The 20,220-nt window shown below is 41.8% G+C and overlaps 1 protein-coding gene across 1 annotated transcript in view; it reads right to left on the bottom strand.

Moving 5' to 3' along the window:
* Positions 1-20,220, bottom strand: part of DNAH11 (dynein axonemal heavy chain 11) — a 250,146-nt gene that overhangs the window by 224,460 nt on the left and 5,466 nt on the right. Inside the window, exons 2-6 of the mRNA XM_053263692.1 lie at positions 17,826-17,966; positions 14,571-14,767; positions 8,776-8,965; positions 6,904-7,003; positions 2,693-2,904 (exon numbers count right to left, since the gene is read on the bottom strand). Coding sequence (XP_053119667.1) covers positions 2,693-2,904; positions 6,904-7,003; positions 8,776-8,965; positions 14,571-14,767; positions 17,826-17,966 — 840 coding nt within the window. The remainder of the gene's footprint in view (positions 1-2,692; positions 2,905-6,903; positions 7,004-8,775; positions 8,966-14,570; positions 14,768-17,825; positions 17,967-20,220) is intronic.

The raw sequence follows: 20,220 nt of genomic DNA on the forward strand, positions 1-20,220 counted from the left end.
TCCTTCAAGAGGCAGCACAAGTGGAGGACGAGAAGGAACTGAAGAGGGAGGTGCTCTACAGCCAGCTTTGTAGGCTCCAATATCACTACGCCTTAAAGGGCCAGAGAGCACCTAAACGAAGCTATAAATTCTTTCGCAGGCCTCTTGCGCAGGTGCAGAAGACCCAGTTGTGAGGGACCACAGATCCCGACAGAGATGATGTAGTTTGGCCCTAAGAGCCCTGGCTTACATGTTCTGCAGCCAGGCCAGACCCACCTGTGCCACTGCAGGTCTCTAAAACATGCAACAAAGGGACCTAAGAAAAGGGCAGACCTGGGACTGCTGTCTGATCACACATGGCTCTCTGATCACACATCGAGTGCAACTTCCACTGGGCAGCAGTTCCGGTGATGCCTTCTTGCATAGTATTATTGCTGCATGTTTTAGAGTCCCGCAGCAATGCAAACATGTCTGGCACCACCCGTGTTACACTGCGGGACATGTAAGCCACTGTCATGAAGATGTTGTCACTGAAACACTCTAGAAGGAGATAATCTGTATGAAACATAAACCTGCATATTGAAAAATGTTCTGTTGACACAGCAGGAATATCTATGTAGCACATTATAAGAATTAAAACTAAACATCACTTTTTCAAAATCTACATACCCTTAATCAAGAGTGCAGAGGTGGGGAGGGCAAAGGGAGAAAGCTGGCCCAGGACTCCACAAGGCTGAAGGCCTCAATATATTGATTCATATTGTCAGCATCTGGGGGGAATTGCAGGCAAAGGGCCCCAAGACTTTTTAAACTCAGGCTACAGGTCTCCTCTCTGCTGGCCTGTCTTTATAGGCCCTGCCTATATCATGGAGTAGGTATGTACAAAACCAATTGATCATGAAATAGCAACTAGAAGCAAGAATTGGTTTGCAAATATGTGCAGAGACTTGCTGATAGAAGAATCAACAACAGGTTGTGGGTAGGGGCTGCAGATTTGTCTTTTTATTGGTAATTAGCAAACTGTCTATTATTATAGCAGGTGGGGTAGTGAGTAGAGATGTGCACAACATGATTTTTTTAATTTGTTTTGAATTCAAATCCAATTCCGAAAATTCATTTCAAATTCGAAGCAAACTCGAATCTGACCTGAAAAATGATTCAGATTCTAATTTAATTTGAATAAATTTGACACTGTTTGGGTGGTTTTAGTAACCACCTGGTCAGCGTGAGTGCTTTTAAAAGGTGCCAAACAGTGCTTGCATCAAATTTGAATCAAATTACCCTTTTAAGGGGCAATTCAGTTTGAATCACTCGAATCATCCAGATTTGAATTGATTTGCACATTGAATTGCACATTCCTAGTAGGGAGTATGGAAGATGATTGAGTATATTGCAGAAGTGTACAATGAGTCACAGTGTGTTCTGCAGAAAGTCAGACATTTCCTTCCCTCCCCACAAATAGGGTCCCTCTGAGCAGAGGTGAAGCTATCCAACACTCTGGGAGTGCAAGCTTTGCTACTATCCCAAATAATCCCCTGAGTACAAATAATCTCCCTCTTCACTTTTTCCACACAGGTATGAATGGCTGTCATTCGCTTTATGGGGAAAAGTAAAGCATTGTTTCAAAGGACATCTTACAGGTGGTGGCAGCAAAGACACTGATGCACATGCCATCCAGGACACCGATGTAAACTTACTATATAGTATAATATATAGATAGTATATATATATATATATAGTAATATATATAGTATAATAACCAGAGCCCCTGGTGGCGCAGTGGTAAAACTGCCGCCCTGTAACCAGAAGGTTACAAGTTCGATCCTGACCAGGGGCTCAAGGTTGACTCAGCCTTCCATCCTTCCGAGGTCGGTAAAATGAGTACCCAGAATGTTGGGGGCAATATGCTAAAATCATTGTAAACCGCTTAGAGAGCTCCGGCTATAGAGCGGTATATAAATGTAAGTGCTATTGCTATTGCTAATACAAAGTAAATAGAAAACTGCATCCACTTTGACCCTATGTAAGTTCTTGTATTGATCACAAATTGTGTTGGTCAAGGAATGTAGAAGACTGACAGTGGAGAAAACCTTTTACTAAACAGAAAAACTGCATCCATTGGAATACAAATGCAAAGAGACTTTGATAGTTTTAAGAGTTCTGATAAATTATTGAGAATGCCACTTCATAAATAGGGGTGTTTATTGGTATGTATGTATGTATGTGTGTATTATTTATTTATTTCATTTATAAACTGCCCCATCCATGTAGACTATTAAGCAATTCAGCAACAACATACCTTGTCAACCCTCTACTGTCTTGAAGTAAATTGGTCTAGTTATTATAGTTTTGCTATGTGGCAAGTAAGTCACATTAGCAGTATATCAAAAAATGGATGCTCTGCTTACTGGATAACTTGAAAAACAGTTTGTAAAAAAAACTATGTGATCTTTAAAAATGCCTTTTCTTTTTCAAATATAATATAAAGCACATAAAATAGAACAAGTTATAACTAAAAGTATTATGTCGCTTTAATTAGAATAATAGTATCCTGGGACATTTGCAAAATTATGATAAATCCTCTGTAAAATGGGAGATTTTTTTTAAAAAATCCAGATTAAATCTATACTCTCCTATATTTAACATCCTGCTGTATTGATTGGCTCTTATTGACTGAGTGCTTATCTACTTTTCTATTCATAATTTATGCTACCTGGTCAATGAACAGATTGCAGAATTCTTGTAATAAAACTATGATTCGTGCTGGCGTGCTGTAAAACTTGGAGTGACTCCAGATCAAACAGATGGTGTGGAACAAAGGGGGGATTAAAATATGTATCTTTGGAAATTCTGTCTCCTGAAGACTCTGAATTTGACTCTGCAGAGGTTTTAGGTATAGTTCAATATCCTGGGCTTCAACAAGAGCTGTAAAAAATAAATAAAAGGAAAAATAAAAATGAAACATAGTAAAGGAGAGTACACCTGAGATACTTGGGCAAAAAGGACAAAAATAATTTAAAATAAACTCCAATAAGCATTAAAGCATGCAGATTGCCAAGGGGCCATCACTCAGCTTAAGGTGCCAGTTTCAAATTCTCACATTTTTTATTTAAAAGCATCACAGACAGAAGAACTGGCAACACTTCAGACCAAAACCTCAGAGAGCCATTACCACTCAGAGCAGAAGTACTCAAATAGATGGACCAACAGTATATGACTTCTTGAGCCTCTCAGCAACAGACAGTCTTGGAGGAAACTGATTATCTAGACCCATTTCAAACTGGCTTTCAGGCAGGCTATAGGGCTGAGATGACCTCGGCCAGCCTGAGGGAAGATCTCCAACTAGGTATTGACAGAGGGAGTGCACGCGCAGATGCCATTTCTGCGATGACCTCGCCTGTGGGCTGCTGTAGTGGGGAGTTTAATCTCGACAGTGCTGCACTGAGGTGGCGGGAGGTGGCGGAGGGGCCATGGAGGAGTAAGTAAGACCTGCTTTCCTCCTCTTAAAGCACTCGCTCTCTATCCCTCAGGATGTGCACAAAATGCTTCGTGCACATCCCTAATCTACATGGGGCTGCCTTTGTACATATTCTGGAAACTACAGCTTGTGAAGAATGTGGCAGCCAGACTGGTCTCTGGAACAATCAGAAGGGACCATATAACACTTTTTTTTTTTAACTGCACTGCCTGCTGCTATGTTTCCAAGTGAAATATAAAATGCTGATTATTACCTATAAAGACCTTAATGGCTTGGGTCCAGGGTATTTTAGAGAGTGCCTCCTTTGTTATTAACCCTGCCGCCTGTTAAGATCATCTGGGAGTCCCGTTATGTTTGCCACCAGCTTGTTTGGTGGCGACTTGGGACTGGGCCTTTTCTGCGGCTGTCCCAGGGCTTTGGAATATGCTCCCTATCAAAACAACAGCTTCTCCATCTCTTATTTCTGTTAAATTGTTTTTATTCTGTGAAATGGTTTTAATTGTTTTTATTCTGCTTCATACTGTTATATTTTGGATTATATACACCACATAGAGATACATATATCAGGCAGCATATAATTATGATAAATTATACACACTCTACAGAAAGGGTAGGCAATGTTGGCTTTCCTGATATTGTTGAACAACAACTCCCATCAACAACTGTGGCTGGGAATGATGTAGTTCAACAACATCTGGAGAGCCAACATTGAAAAACCCTGTCCTACCTGCTTTTGCATAGATGTAGTAGTCTGCATATTTTATATTTGGTTCACAATTCATGGCTCACATACACAGAGATGCCAGTGGAAGGAGTTAGCTAGCATAAGCAGTTCTTGGTGCAGCTGCAGCTCCCTGATCCTAATGAAGAGGCATTGCCAAGGATTGAAGGGCTCTTGACAACAAAATGGGGTGTCTGGCTGGGGGCTGCAGAGGGAGGGGGGCAAGCCTAGGAACGGGGCAGAATTCCACAAGCAAAAGGTGTCCTCCACCTTCTAGATTCTGGATCCTCCACCTGGATTCTGGATTCTCTCCTGCTGCAGCTATCTGTGACGCAGCCCATGCCTTGCCAAGAGTCCCTCACCAGCACCATTTCTGCAGGCTCAGGGGGCTGTAGCACTAACTCTCTTGGCACTAGGTATGTGAGCCCATGTTTTCAAAAAGAGGGAAAAGGAAAGGATTTTTCAATTCTTAAGGTTTAAAAAAGAGATTCAGAAGAGGTGGTAATGGAGGAAGGGAAGTTTACATGTAGGTGAATCATAAGGTATGAGACAAAACAATAATTTCCACAAGGAAGATACAGCAAGTAGTGCAGCACACTGAAGTCTTTTACTGGGAATAATACAATTTTCTTTTTGCATTCTGAGTCTTTAGCAGACACAGTAAAACACTTGTTCAAAATGTTTCCCTTAATACTGAGGGGAAGCAATTTTTTTAAAACACCGTGAATAAGGAGATTTTCAAGAGGCCAAATTCTGCACCAGATACTGCATTCCTCATTTGCATTTACAATGAAGTAGTAAAATTCATTTACAAGTTATTAAAACATAAGCCAAAGTAAGCTAGCTAAATATCTCCCCTGCCCCGCCCCTTTTTTTGCTACAGTCCTTCCTAGATAAATTGATTTTATTGCTCAGGTTTGAATCACCTTGTAATATGGATTCTCAGCATGAACAAACAGCTCTCCTTCCAGGTACTCACATCTAACAAGAAAAATAATAATCTACATATCCTAGTCTGTTAGTAAAATATATATATATATATCTATATATATATCTCCCATCAAAGAATGAAGCGTACCCAGGGGCGTAACTATAATAGGGCAAGGGGAGACAGTTGTCTGGGGGCCCCCTGCCTTGGGGGCCCCCCAGAGGCAAGTCACATGACTGACTCCCCCAGCCAGGCACCCGCCCGGGCTTACTTCAGTTGTATTCATCCTCCGAAATTGATGTGAGTGTTAAATCTGGAGCTACCAGAACAGCATGTCTTTCTCTAGTACTGTTAAATGACTTGCATGGTCCACAAATTTACAAAACCTTTTTAAAAATAATTTAGGATGATGTTCTATTGTATATATCCATACATATAAATTTTACTATGCTTTCTGTTACCACTATTCAGCCTCATTTAAGATTTCTTTACTTCATGAGCTGAGCTTCAGTGAGGAGGGGCCCATTTTAAAATCTTGTCTCTGGGCCCACTCCAACCTTGCTACACCCCTGAGTGTACCACTGCCCTCTTATTTAATTTCTGAAGGCCAAATGACTGCTAAACTCAATGAAGGAATTCTAATTGCCTTTAATGAATTTTGGTCAGTACACCTATATCACCTTAAGTGGCACAGCGGGAAAATGCTTGACTAACAAGCATAAGGTTGCTGGTTCGAAACCCTGCTGCTACTATATCGGACAGCAGCAATATAGGAAGATGCTGAAAGGCATCATCTCATACTGCATGGGAGGAGGTAATGGTAAACCCCTTCTGTATTCTACAAAAGAAAACCACAGGGCTCTGTGGGTGCCAGGAGTCGAAATCGACTTGAAGGAACACTTTACCTTTACACCTATGAACTTTTTTTCCTGCTCACATGAGACTACTATTACTACTATAATAATAGTAGTACACTATTAGTATACTACTTTTCAGCAAAAAGGTTCTCAAAGCAATTTACATAGAAAAATGAGAAAAATACTTTCTTTTCCCCAAAGGGCCCAAAATCTAAAAAGAAACACAAGGTAGAAACCAGCTACAGCCACTAGATAGAAGGATGCTGTGCTAGCATTGAATAGAAGCTGCTCTCCTGCTGCTAAATATAAAGAGAATGACCACTTCGAAAGGTGCCCTTTTGCCCAGTTAGCAGACCAATTTGCAACTATGAGAAATGAGTTAAGTTTGCTTTTCTCCTAGTTTGTAAAATGGATATACTGTTTTCCTGTCTAGCAAAGACCATGTGAAGTTTAGTCATTTGCTAAACTCTTTGTGAGTTTGGGATAAAGTGCCCTATAAAAATAACAAGTATTATAATAATATTTTATTGGCATTTCTCTTGATCAATATACAAACAAAATAGCAAAACATGAGCAACTGGATAATACACTAAATTCAGCAATTTTTATGTTAGAAGTAAAACTGTCTACTAACTGATTTAGTACATGCAACAACCTCAAAATAATGTTTATAAAACACACACTAAGTTAATTTAATTGCTTATATATTTTCTCTTTTTTATGAAACGAAAAACTCCAGATAAACTTCATACAAATAAACAATAAAGATACCCAAGGAATGAGAACTGTTTGATTTAATGTAAATGTGTCCCAAAGTACAGGCAGTTTATTACTCTACCTTACAATTACAGTGATATGTCAAATAGTATTATAGATTATTCTATAACATGCACACATAAATGTGGACAGAATATACACATTGCATTCAGAGAGCTCTTACCATTTTCTACCTCCTTGTAAATGTCTTGAAAAATAGGATAATAGCTGCTCCGCTTGGCTTTTAAGATCCTAATCATTTTCTGAACAGGAGGACTCTGAAGCTGGAAACAGAACAGTACAATTTATTTTTAGTAAAGATCCAATATATTTTAAGTACTTGTTTTACCACTATATAGGACAGACATGTTTAAATAAAGAAACTTTGGAAGGAACTAACAACCAGTTGGATGCAAATTTAGGAATTAAATTTCATGCTAAACAAATAATGCCTAACATATTCAAGTGACCCAGTATTTGTTAACACACTTGAAGAACAAATCATAGCCAAAAATGTTAAAAGGTACCAAATGACTCTTGGAGCTGAAAATTTGTTGGACTAACTCTCAACTATCCCATGTCTTACCAACCAAATTTTTTATAGAAGGATAGCCGAGACTCACCTCCTCCTGGATGGAGATGGCTTTAACCATAGTGTTTAAAATATCATGTTGATGCCCTGTAACATCTCCTGTTGGAATTTGTGTTGAAGTTGGAATAAATCACCACTGAGATAGATCCACCAAGGCAGCATGAAGCTCAGTGACAAAGCACATGCTGTGCATGTAGAAGGCCCCACGTTCAATCCCTAGCATCCCCAAGTAGGGCTGGAAGAAGCCTCAGTATGAAGAGCCACTGCTTGTGAGTGCAGATAATGTGACCTTGCTGCCTGGGAAGTTCCGTTTCATTCAAAAGAGGATAGAACTATTTTAAATAAAATAATACATACCAAAAAGCTCCATCTGTGGAGAGGAACACAAAAAGTAGCTCTTGGGAAGCCAATATAACTCTACCCTCCTCAATTAGTCACCTCAGCACCTGGTTACTGCTACTCTCGAGATACAGTCATTTCAAGCAGGGCCGTTTCCCAAGTTCCTACACTTGCCTCTATGACTGTTTCCAGTGGGCTGTGATGGACCAATGGTCTAACTCAGTATAGGTGGACCTTGTTATCTGTGGATTCCATATCTGTGGATATGCATATCTGCAGTCAGGAAAAAGACATCCGACCTTGGCATATGTGAAAACAAACAAACAAAAACATGCCGACCTCAAATATCCATGGGTCGGAGGTGGCCAGAAATTACCACCAAGGTCATTTCCAGCTGCCATTTTCTTTGACAGAGCCACAAAATGGCTCCCATCTTTGTGGAAAAAAAGGGGGGCATTGATTTGAGGCCACAGCATGACTTGGGGGGGCAGCAGAGCAAGCTAAGAAGCTCCCCCTGGTAAAATTCGGCCGATTTCCGGCCATTTTAAATGGATTTTTGGCCATTTTCAGCTGACCGGGAACCTAATCCCTGAGATCCCATAGGTTCCCTTAACTCAATATTCGCAGTTTCCATATACATGGCTGCATCCCGAAACGGAGCCCCCATGAACATAGACGTCCACCTGTATAAGGCAACTTCCTATATTCATATGGTTGGGATGGTGAATGTTATACTAGCCTCCAATGGAACCACTATATGCACAAAGAAAGCAGGATTATACCTCCCAAAATATCTGTAAATTTAAGAATGAATAAAACAAAGTTTGAAAGTATTTTTAAAAATCTGGAGACTTCAAGTTGCACAGTTTTATTCTAAGACTGCATGGTGTTGTGAAGACATGCAAACATGCAAGTAAACTATGAAACAGGTTCCAAAATAGTCTCCCAATTTCTATACAGTGTTCTCAACCATAACAGTCCTGCTTGTCCAGCAGCTTAGCTTCACATATTTACAAAGTTTCATTAATTCAATATCTAAAATTTCCACTCTAGCTCATGTTATATACAGAAATATGAGTACTTAAACAACTATCATTAAGTGTGATTATGTTGGGAATTACTTGCCTGGTCATACATACACAACAGATCATCTTTTCTTTCCTTCCAAAACGTGAGCTCAGTCTGAGGATCCGGGTGAAAGCCATAAAGAAGAGTTTGAGCTGAATTCCTTTCCACAATGTCTCGTATTTGATGCGACCACTTGATAACCATAGATTCTACGGCATGAATTACTGATTTTGTGTAAGAATCTTGCCTGCAAGTCAGGAAGAAAAATAGGAGGGTTCCTACTCTCTTACATGCAATGCAATATAACACGGAACCTGGCTGTTTTATATCCTTGTCTACTAAGAGTAACAGCAGGAGAGAGGGCATGCCCTTAACTCCTGCCTGTAGGCATCTAGTCCAGCAGCGGTGTGAAACAGGAAGAGTACAGTTAGCTCCCCTGCTAACTGGGCAAAGAGGCACCTTTTACCGTGGTGATTCTCTTTATTTAGCAGGGGGAAAGTAACTGGCCCTATCCACCCCCAGGACAGTACTTCCAGTGAATGTTGCTGGTGTGTGCCTTTTGTTTCTTTTTAGAATGTGAGCCCTTTGGGGACAGGGAGCCATCTTATTTGTTATTTCTCTTTGTAAACTGCCCTGAGCCATTTTTGGAAGGGCAATATAGAAAATGAATTATTATTATTATTATTATTACACACATTTTGCAACCCTGCCTTGAAAAACACTGTAGAACAGAAGCACACAGTCCCTCCCAATACAGAACACCACATTTTGCCAAACACAGCATCCAAAATGGCCAAAAAAGAATCACTGACCCAGAATCCACACTAACCACAGTGCCTGCGCTGCAGTAACATCATTGGCACAAGTTGTTCTTTCTCACACAATTATGACTCTTTACATCAGCATTGCAACAGCTGCCACAGCAGCACCCTTCACAGCCAGCAAGCATAGCCATAAGCTCAACTAGAACAGCATCTTCAGCCACATTTTGACTGAGTGAACTTGCAATGCAGCTTGCAGAGCAGACCAGAGCAGTGAGTGTGAAGCACAATTTAGTCTCAAGGCCAGACTTGGAGCTCATCACAGCAATTACCAAGAAATATTAAACATAGACACATAGAGCTGAGCTGCCACTGTCCATTTCTCACCACAACACCATCACACAAACAGACCAAACAACAACTCAAAGATGGGAGACACAATCTGAGATCCAGAAAAACCAGGTAGTTAACAGCAAGCAATAGCACAGCAAGCATGTTATACTTGCTCAGTGCTGAGAAAGCCACAATATCAAACCTTCCTTCCATCCATCCTGCCTGCCACAGAGAGACAGGAAGACAGAGCAGTCATGGCCCAATAGACAAGAAGAAACAACGCTTCTAGATTCTTTAAGAAGAACTCTTCTTTCTTCTCCAGCAGCATTCATCCTTGCCTGCCTGTCTGTGTCTGGATAACACCATGGCCTCAGATTGGTGTTGAGCCCTAACTGACAGCTTGACTCATGGGTCAGGGCACCAGTCCATCATCAGTCATGGCAGTGGCATACATGCATGTCTGCGTATGTCAGCAGCAAGAATGGGCAGACTGTGACACATCTTGGGTTTGGGGTTGGCCAGGGTGGGGTGAGCTGCCAGTAGTGTTGTGCATGGAATCGGCACCTGCTGGTTTGAAGGTAGGGGGATCTCTTTAAGGATGGGGGAGGCTGCTCTTATCCCTCCAGCTACATTTCTCCACTCATGACATGCATGTGAGCAAGTGTGAAGTGCACGTTGCGACATGCACACACGCAGTGGCACCTTCTAGCCACTTCCAGTCCAAGGAGGCACCGGGACGGCAAGGAGGTACACTGCTGCCCCACCCGACTGTTTTAAGAGGCAGCGCCAGTGGGGGAAATGCAGCGGGTGGGGGAAATGCAGCGGGTGTGGGAAATGCAGCAGGAGGGGTAAGAGCACCCTCCCCCATCCTTAAAGAGACTCCCCCACCTTTGAACCAGCAGAATCGGTTCTGAGCACATTCCTGCTGCCAGTGGTGTTGTGGCCACTCACCAGTGGTGCTGCGACAGTGGTGTCACTCACCCTCCATGGCCAGCTTGGAATAGCCCAGCAGGGGGAAGTTGGCCTTCAGGAAGACCAGCCGCTCCAACATGTCAGCATTCATGCACGCGTGATGGAGTGTCACCATGCACCTAGCCATGGAGAACACCCTCTTGCTCTAGATGCTGGTTAGTGGACACAAGAAGAATCATCTGGCAACCTGTCAAGTCCTGCCAGTTGCCCAGAGCTGGATCGGCTCCGTCATCCAGCCTGCCAGCAGCTCCTGCAGCACACACTGCTCAGCACTGCTGCAGGGCTTGGTGGGTTCCTCCCACACCCCTAGCAAGGTGTCAAGGTGCCCCTCTGTGAACCACCATGTGGAACGCAGAGGCCAAACTGCCAGTACAGTTGGCTCTACCAGGGACTGGGAAGTGGCAGTGATGCTGCAGTTAGGAATAGACTGTGTAGTAGTAGTAGTAGTAGTAGTAGTAGTAGTAGTAGTAGTAGCAGCAGGTGGCACTTCAGCACCCTTCTCCTGATTGCACCACAACTTCCTTACTTGCCTAGCCTCTGCATCCAGGAGATCCCTCCACCTGGACAGCTGGTTGGGGTAACCACTTTGCCCTTCATCCTTGGGTCACATAGGCAGGACAAAACATGCACTGCTGATTCACCCAAGACGTTGCTGTGCCAATCCAATACTCCAGTCCTCAGATGACCTACCAAGGTGTTTGTTTCCCCAGTGGTCAAAGTGATCTGGATCTCACCCATTGTCTTCTCAAGGGGAAGAGTGGCAGGTAAAGCCTGGTTCAGCGTTGCTTGGAAAGGAGCACCCATTCCTGGTTGGATAGGTTTTACACTTTCAAGCCACACCTCCTTGCCAGGGCATGGATGGCTGCCTCTTGCTCCGGTAGGCGCTGGAGTAAGAGAAAGGTGAAGTTTCACCGGCTCGGAACATCCTGAGGGATCAGGTGTTCAGATAGGCGGAGCTCAAGCTGCCTACCCTTTTCGCTCTGGTGGAAGAAAACTGCTATCTTGTGGCATCTTTCCACATGAGCAGCCATGGCAGCATGGTACCCAGTGCCTGCAGTGGGGCTGTCTCACCTGGCCACAGCCCCAGAAGGGCCAAGTACATGAGGTTCAGAGATGTTCACAATGGATGGACACAAACTGACCCTGCTCAGCTGCCTTAATAATGCTGGCAGCATTGTCAGTGACCATGAATCCCTGGCGATGGTTTGGTTACCCAGACAGCCATCCCCCCAGCTGGCGATCTATGACCACTAACAGCAGATGTCCCCTCACTCTCCTGCCTCCACCAGTGTGCTGTGAGGGACAGGGAAGCAGTGAAGTGCACACTGGTGTCAGGCACTGTTGTACGCAGCAGCACTAACACGGCCTCCCTGCACGCCCGGTACAGGGAGGGCACCACCCGCCTGCTGAAGGTGGTGCATGAGGGGATGTTGTAGTAGGGGGTAAGCAGTCAGAGAGTGACCACCTGGAATGGCTGGTCACCCAAAGCAATCATCTCCCCAATGGCCCAGGTGAGGAGATGAGGCTCTGGGCAGCCACCAGTTGCCCACTGACTGCACCCACTATGCAGGCAACTTTCTCTGCTTGGGAGCAGGAGTAGGGACACCCAGGTGATGCCGTCACATGGGGCTGCATTATCCACGATGTCGTAAGATGCTTGGGGTCCTTCCCCCTGCTGACCTATGTACCAATGTGGTTGCAGGCAGCGTGGCGGGGTCACCATGGCAGAGTTCAGAGTGGTCCCATTTGAATAGATTTGAGTGATTCAAGCTTGAATTGGGTCTGATTTCATTCAAACTCAAATCAGGCTCTTTATTTTAGGGGCAATTCACGTCAAGTTTGACTCACTCAATTCACCCCAATTCGAGCTCAAATCAATTAATCTCAAATCAATTTGCATTTATCTTCTAATATGGAGAGGTTCATCTGCAATGCCATCAGCTCATCTGGTGGCTACTCAGGGACAGCCACCTTTGTTGCCAGGAGGCTTTGGAATGACCTCCCTGATAAAATAAGAGCCTCCCATCTTTGACAACTTTTTAAAAGGCAGTTAAGACATTTGTTCACCCAGGGTTTTAATTAGACTTACAGTCTTTAACACTGCGTTAAATTCTAAATTATTTTAATGTTTTAACATTTTAGTTTGCATTGTTTTACTGTAAACTGCCCAGAGATGTAAGTGTTGAGTGGTATATAAATATGTTAAATAAATAAAGGAAAGTGTCTAATAATAAATATATGTGTATTTGTAAGTGATATATAATATTAACATTGCACAGCTAATAATAATTATGACACATGAATCTTAGAGAGTCTTTTGCTTCAGTCAGATACTTATTTTAGAAAATGTGTACCCCACCTTCCCAGTCAGAAACAGCTCAAACCAAAAATATAATGTGATATTAAATCAAAGGTTAATATTGGTATAAAACCAACATTGGCCAGAATGCTCATTCACATGACAAGCACCTTGCCTCTGCTTTCTCTCCAATTAACAAGCAGCATTAACCGAAATAGGGAATCAGAGGAGGGCTAAGAGGCTATTTAAATCTTAAATGTGAAAACACTCTGATACTTCCATAGGCAAAACTAAACTACATGCTGATGCATCCTTGCAAAAACCAATGGAATAGCTTGCCAGCCAGCGACCCTTATCCACTGCCAGATCACAACACTAGTCCATCAGCCTGCCTCACTACTTTAAAGTTTACTCTATACAAACATGATTGGAGAGGAAAGTGTTTGGGGTAGAGATCTGATATGAAGAAGCACACCTTTTCCCCACCCATTTTTCTATTCAAAATTGCTTTCCTTGTACTGATAAGCACATAACATGTAGTTCGGCCCTTTCTTTTCAAACCCTACATTTTCTGTCTAGCTTTTTGCTTGTTAATTCTCCTCTCCATCTAATTCAGAGCCTCTTTCTTAGCCATTCACACTCGCCACTTAAAACTGTGACAAATTGTACATTTCCCATTTCCTTTGTCTAACTTGCACTCTCATACTAAACACATCTTCCACAAGTTCATTCCACTGAAATCAATGAGACTTTCTCCTAGACAAATATATTTAAACTTGGCAAACCAAACCACGAGTCCTTAAGGAAAGGATCCATCTTGTCTATTTTTGTAACTATCCAGTTTTAAGCTTCTATGTAGCTGTTTAAAAAACAAAAGTAAGGTAAAGTGTGCTGTCAAGTAGATTTCAACTCCTAGGGCCCACAGAGCCCTGTGGTTTTCTTTGGTAGAATACAGAAGGGGTTTACGATTGCCACCTCCCACACAGTATGAGATGATGCCTTTCAGCATCTTCCTATATCACTACTGCCCGATATAGTAGCAGCAGGGATTCAAACCAGCAGCCTTCTGCTTGTTAGTCAAGCATTTCCCCTTGTACTAATTCTTTAACAAATCTAACTTTTACAACTTCAGAAATCAATACACTAATTTTAACTATTTCAATTATTCCAGTTACTGTCCAAGGACCTCAAGTAAATACTTGCTTGGTATAGCACATATAATATTGACAGATGACTAAGAGGACGACCAGCAGCAAGGTGGATGGACTCGATTACAACAACAATGAATGTACCACGGAGAGACCTTAAAGGCCAAGTTGAAGACAAATCATCCTGGAGAGAATCTATGTGGTCGCTAAGAGTCGACACTGACTTGACAGCACTTAATCAATCTCTTAGATTCATAGGAATCTTCAGGAATGCATCCAAAATGTTTACAATTGAACAAATATGAAGCACAACATTCTCCTGTTTTATACACTCCTTACTTATTTTCAGTACTCATCTCGTGCAAGTCACTCTCTGTTGCAATCGTCGGAATGGGAAGTAGAGTTCTCCCTGACATAATTCCACCCATGACATAGGTCTTATTTTTCATGATTTCTATATGCCGTTCCATGTCCTGTGAAATAAAATGTGGCCAGGATCCATGATTTTTCTTATTGAAAAGAATAGGCAGTACAACCTGGAAACAAAAATGAAATGAAGAGGGGAGACAAAGGAATTCTGTGAAATGAAAAAATCTCCAAAACAAAGCTTTCAGTTTGTCACCATTACATGTTTTCCCCTAGCCCTATTTTTTGGAACAATACATTTCCCCTATATACTTTATTTTTTTCTGTGTAATAGGTCTTGATATTTGATCATCTAGAGTTTTATTCCCTGCTAACTGTGCAAGGAGCCACCTTTCAAAGAGGTGATTCTATTTATATTTTTCAGGGGGAGAGCAACTGGCCCTATTCAGTCCCAGCACAGCATTCTTCCTGGTGTCTATCTTGTGCTTTGTTTTAGACTGTGAGTCAGTTGGGGACAGGGAACCATATTATTCTTATTCTATGTAAATCACTTTGAGAACTTTTCTGTTGATAAGTGGTGTGTAACTATTATTATTCCTAGTGGAGAAGATGGGGGAGACAAATGATTATGAATCAGACTTTTAAAAGAATGGAATATGTTATAAGAATTTAAGAATTTTAATGAGAATAGTGACACAATCACAGTTTCTTTTGTTGTTGCTGTTGTTGCTAAAACATTCCCCACTGCATTAATTAATTAATGAAATAGCTAGCATTTATCTCTCTTATTTACTTACTTTGAAACCCTTTAAACATTTAAGGGTTTTTTGTTTTCCAACTCTATAAGACTCCAAGTTGTTCTCTAACACTTGTTAATCAGAAATATGTTTAGCAATGAAGGATCTTTAAATTAAATATTTGATCAGGCATTTCTGCTGTTGTGAAATTCTCAGTTGATCTCTGTGCAATAAATTAGTCAGGCAAACATCTACAGTAGCACTATCAACATGATTTGTAACCACTACATTCCAGAACTGTGTTTGTTGCCATACATCTCCCATAGTGATAATGTTAGTTAAATACAAACCTATTTTCCAGAAGAAATGTTAAATCAAGAGGAAAAGTATTTTAAAATAAATGTGAAATTTGGAAATAGAGTAAGATATGTGAGCTTACAAGCAGAAATCTCTTAATGGTTCAATTATTCAGAAAACTAATCACCACTGCCAGCAATTAAGCTTTTTACAGTAGCTCTCATAGGGCATGTCCATACAACTGCCAGTGGTTGGTTGGTTTTCTTTTACTCTCTCATTTTTCTCTTATCTGTCCCTTTTATTTTTTGCATGGCCCTCTGTGTTCACAGTTCAGGAATAGTTGCTCTATTCATAAGTTTTGAAAATTACTTTATTCAGTACTTGCAAGTAGGCACTCTACTCACAAACATGCACCCCAGCTACAACAGAGGTCCAGGCATCATAAGGAGCATTCTGGAAAGTTAATACTTCTCTAATGAGCTGCTGCTGACGTCCCAAAAATGAAGTCTGAAGTGGGAATCCAAACCAACTGCTTCACCCATCCCCATCACCAGGTGTAGACTGCACCTGATGTTTCTGATGGGTTGTATCCTAAGTTTGCTCTTCTACAAACAGAAGGCACACCAGGTTTGCACATGTGGGATGGTATTTTTGCCGATTCCCTCCTTCCTGCTGCAGTCTTTCCTGCCACATGGCAACATACTTCTCCGATTTCTACAGATTTCAAAATAGTCCCAAAATTTTCAGAGTAATGGACCTCTTTAATAGAAACTTGGTGGGCAACACCCTAACCAAGTGCTAGTGCAGCAGTGTTGCATTCCAGACCAAGGCTGAGCTAGCACACAGCACAGGGGCGGGGAGTGTCTCCCTTTTCTTCCATAGCTGCATGCACTACCCCGAAATATATTCCTGAGCCTTTCACCTTACAAAGGAGGGGGACATTGCACTGTTTACATGCACTGGCACAGCTTTCATCTGAAATGCAACTCTGCTGCACCGGCCTGTACTTAAGGCCAGTCCTCTTGGTATTTACTGAATGACGCTATCCCATCCTGTATCTACTGCAGTGCAAGCAGAGGCTTGCTACTGTGCTATTGAGGCAAATAAGACAAAGCTGGACTCCACCTCCCTTAGCTATAAACCAAAAGGAAATTCTATTGCTACAGCTCTCGGTCAGGGCAAACATTAACCAGTATTCAGATGTAAGCTCACTCTACAAGCCTCAGAATGGGGCACAAGCAGTTAACAGGACCCAACTCCCAAGAACTCCTTGACCAGTATTCCCATGTAATGGCTTCTGGTCCATGGCCAAAGCAGCAGTACTTTTGCTAGCTTCAGACATTATCAGAGGGACACAATTACCTCTCTGATCCTGAACCATATTGCCGATAACCACTGCCATGCCTCAGTGGTGGAGTATCTGCCTTGTATGTAGAAGGCCCCAGGTTCAATCCCTGGCCTCTCCAGGTAAGGTTGGGAAAGCCTCCTGTCTGAAACCCTGGAGAGCTGCTGACAGTTAGTGCAGAAAATACTTACCTAGATGGACCAATGATCTGGCACAGTACAGAACTCCTTCATATGTATTTGCACGAAACAAGTATTTATCTTATTTGGATCATACTTAACCACACCAGAAAAAGAGAAACCAAAAACACACTCCTCCCTACAAATTGGAGTTCTCCCTAAGTTTAATAAAATTAGTCCAAACCGCATGAGTGCAATTTTACACGAATGGCACCATATAGTTTGACTATCCAGAAGCAAGTATACCACTGCAGTAACATCTGAAGCAGGCCTCATACCAAAAGAGTTAGACCAAGAAGACCTGTAGATTAAGGGAGAGGGGGGGGTTCTTCTCCGAGCCTGTCTTCTCTAAGCTAAGAACCACTCTCCTGGTCTTGCTTGTGAGTTCTCAGGAATGAGATAACAAATCCTAGGTTTTTTTCCACTCCTGTTCTGAACAGGAGTAATTGGTCCATTACCTCTTCTTGGCAACCTCAGAGGCCCAAATAACCTTCCTCTTGGTCATTGCATTAGTGATAACAAAATTTGGGAACACTACAAAGACTAAAATTTTTACCATTTTCCTTGTGACAGTTTTGAAAAATAAACTTTTTTGCAAGTCACTCATCTAGTGTAGATCATATACAATTTCAATAGTTAAAATTATGGAAGAAATATATAATAAAAATACCTCTTCTAAGAAAATCATTGCATGTTCCATGGGTGCTCCAGACAATTCTGCAAATTTGAGATTTTCTTTGTAGTTTTCTGTTCCAATGCATTTTGTAGTCTTCATAATGTAAAGTATTTTATGTTTTATACTGCTGGGTATCTAAACAAGAAAGATAAATCATATTGCTCAAAAGAATGAATTGTGACCAAAGGTCCATCCATTATAATAGCCAAGTCACTGTATGGAATGACTAAGGCATGGTCCAGAATGTTACAACCATGTAGGATCACCATAAACAGCTCTGGAAAGGAAAAACATTTTTGCATGAAGTACTTGTGTATCCATAATGTACTGCAAAAACTATGACATCATCTATTTGGCTGGGAAAGGTTGCTCTGTGAAGACTACTGGGCTAAGAGATGTTTGGAGCTGTTCTGGGAATTTGGTAAGGAAAAACCTGCATATGAGAACTTGTTTGATGCTCTATTTTTTTCACATTTGAGCAACAAAGAGTCACAAGAATAGCCCTGCTAGATTAGGCCCAAAGCCCATCCAGTCCAGTACAGCATCCTGTTTAACACAGTGGCGCACCAGAAGCCCACAGGCAAGAACTGAGAGCATGCCCTCTCTCTTGCTGTTGCTCTCCTGCAACTGGTATTTAGAGGCATCTTGCCTCGGAGAATGGAGGTGGCCTATAGCCATAAGATAGTAGCCATTGATAGACCTGTCTTCAATGAATTTTTTCTGTCCTTTTTAAAGCCATCCAAGCTGTGGCAATCACCACATCCCATGTCAGAGAATTCCACAGAATAATTATTTGCTATGTGAAAAAGTACTTCCTTTTGTGGGTCCTAAAATTCCCAGCCTTGTTTCATGGGATGACCCCTGGTTCTAGTGTTGTGTGAGAGGGAGAAAATTTTCTCTCTGTCCACTCTCTCTACTCCATGTATAATTTTATACACCTCTATCATGTTTCCAGGCATCTGATCATCTTGGTTGCCCTTTTCTGCACTTTCTCCAGTTCTACAATGTCCTTCTTAAGATATGGTGACCAGAACTGCATGCAGTACTCCAAAATGGCCGCACCATAGATTTGTATAAGCACATTATAATATTAGCATTTTTATTTTCAATCTCCTTCCTAATGATCCCTAGCATGGAATTTGCCTTTTTCACAGCTGCCTTGCACTGAGTTGATGTCCATCACAAACCCAAGATCTCTCTCCTGGTCAGTCACTGCCAGCTCAGAAACCATCAGCGTAAATATTAAATTGGGTTGGGTTGAAATTGAGATGCATATTTGCCCCAATATGCATCACTTTACATTTGCTTACACTGAACCACATTTGCCATTTTGTCGCCCACTCACACAGAGATCCTTTTGGAGCTCTTCACAATCTGTTTTGGATTTTACTACTCTAAATAATTTAGTGTCATCTGCAAATTTGGTCACTTCACTACTTACCCCATCATTCAGCTCATTGTTCAGATCATTTATGAACAAGTTAAAGAGCACTGGCCCCAGTATAGATCCTTGGGGGACCCCAATTCTTACTTCCCTCCATTGTGCAAACTGTCCATTTATTCCTACCCTCTTTTCCTATCCTTTAACCAATTACCAGTTCACACATGAACCTGTCCCCTTAGTCCATGATCACTAAGTTTACCAAGAGCCTTTGGTGGGGAACTTTGTCAAAAGCTTTTTGGATGAATACAATGTCAACCAGATCACCTTTATCCACATGCCTGTTAACACTTTCAACGAACTCCAAAAGATTAGTGCGGTAAGACTTGCCCTTGCAGAAGCCATGCTGGCTCTCCCTCAGCAAGTCCTGTTCCTCTCTATATGTTTAACAACTCTTTCCTTAAGTATGTTTTCCATTAATTTACCTGGCACAGAAGTTAAGCTAACCAGCCTGTAATTCCCCAGATCCCCCTGGATCCCTTTTTGAAAAACAGAGTTACATTGGCTAATTTCCAGTCCTCTGGTACAGAGCCTGATTGTAGAGATAAGTTACATATTTTTTTCTAGGAGATCAGCAATTTCACATTTGAGTTCCTTCAGAACTTATCTGGCCCCAGTGATTTGCTACTTTTTAATTTATCAAGACAGTTTAGAACATCCTCTCTGTCATCTCAAATTGGCCCAGTTCTGGAGCCCTCAAATCTAAGAAGCTCAGCTCTGGAGTGGGTATATGGTCAGCATCCTCTGCCATGAAGAAAGATGCAAATAACTAATTCACCTTCTGGGCAATCTGCTTATCCTCCTTAATAATCCCTATCACACATGTATTATCTAAGGCTCCAACCTCTTCCCTGGCAGGTTTTCTGGTTCTGATATAGTTAAACAAGTTTTTGTTATTCTCTTTGACTAGGGATGTGCACAGAATTGCACTGAATGTACACCAAGGGC

Source organism: Hemicordylus capensis, chromosome 6, assembly GCF_027244095.1.
Source record: "Hemicordylus capensis ecotype Gifberg chromosome 6, rHemCap1.1.pri, whole genome shotgun sequence".
Classification (NCBI taxonomy): Eukaryota; Metazoa; Chordata; class Lepidosauria; order Squamata; family Cordylidae; genus Hemicordylus; species Hemicordylus capensis.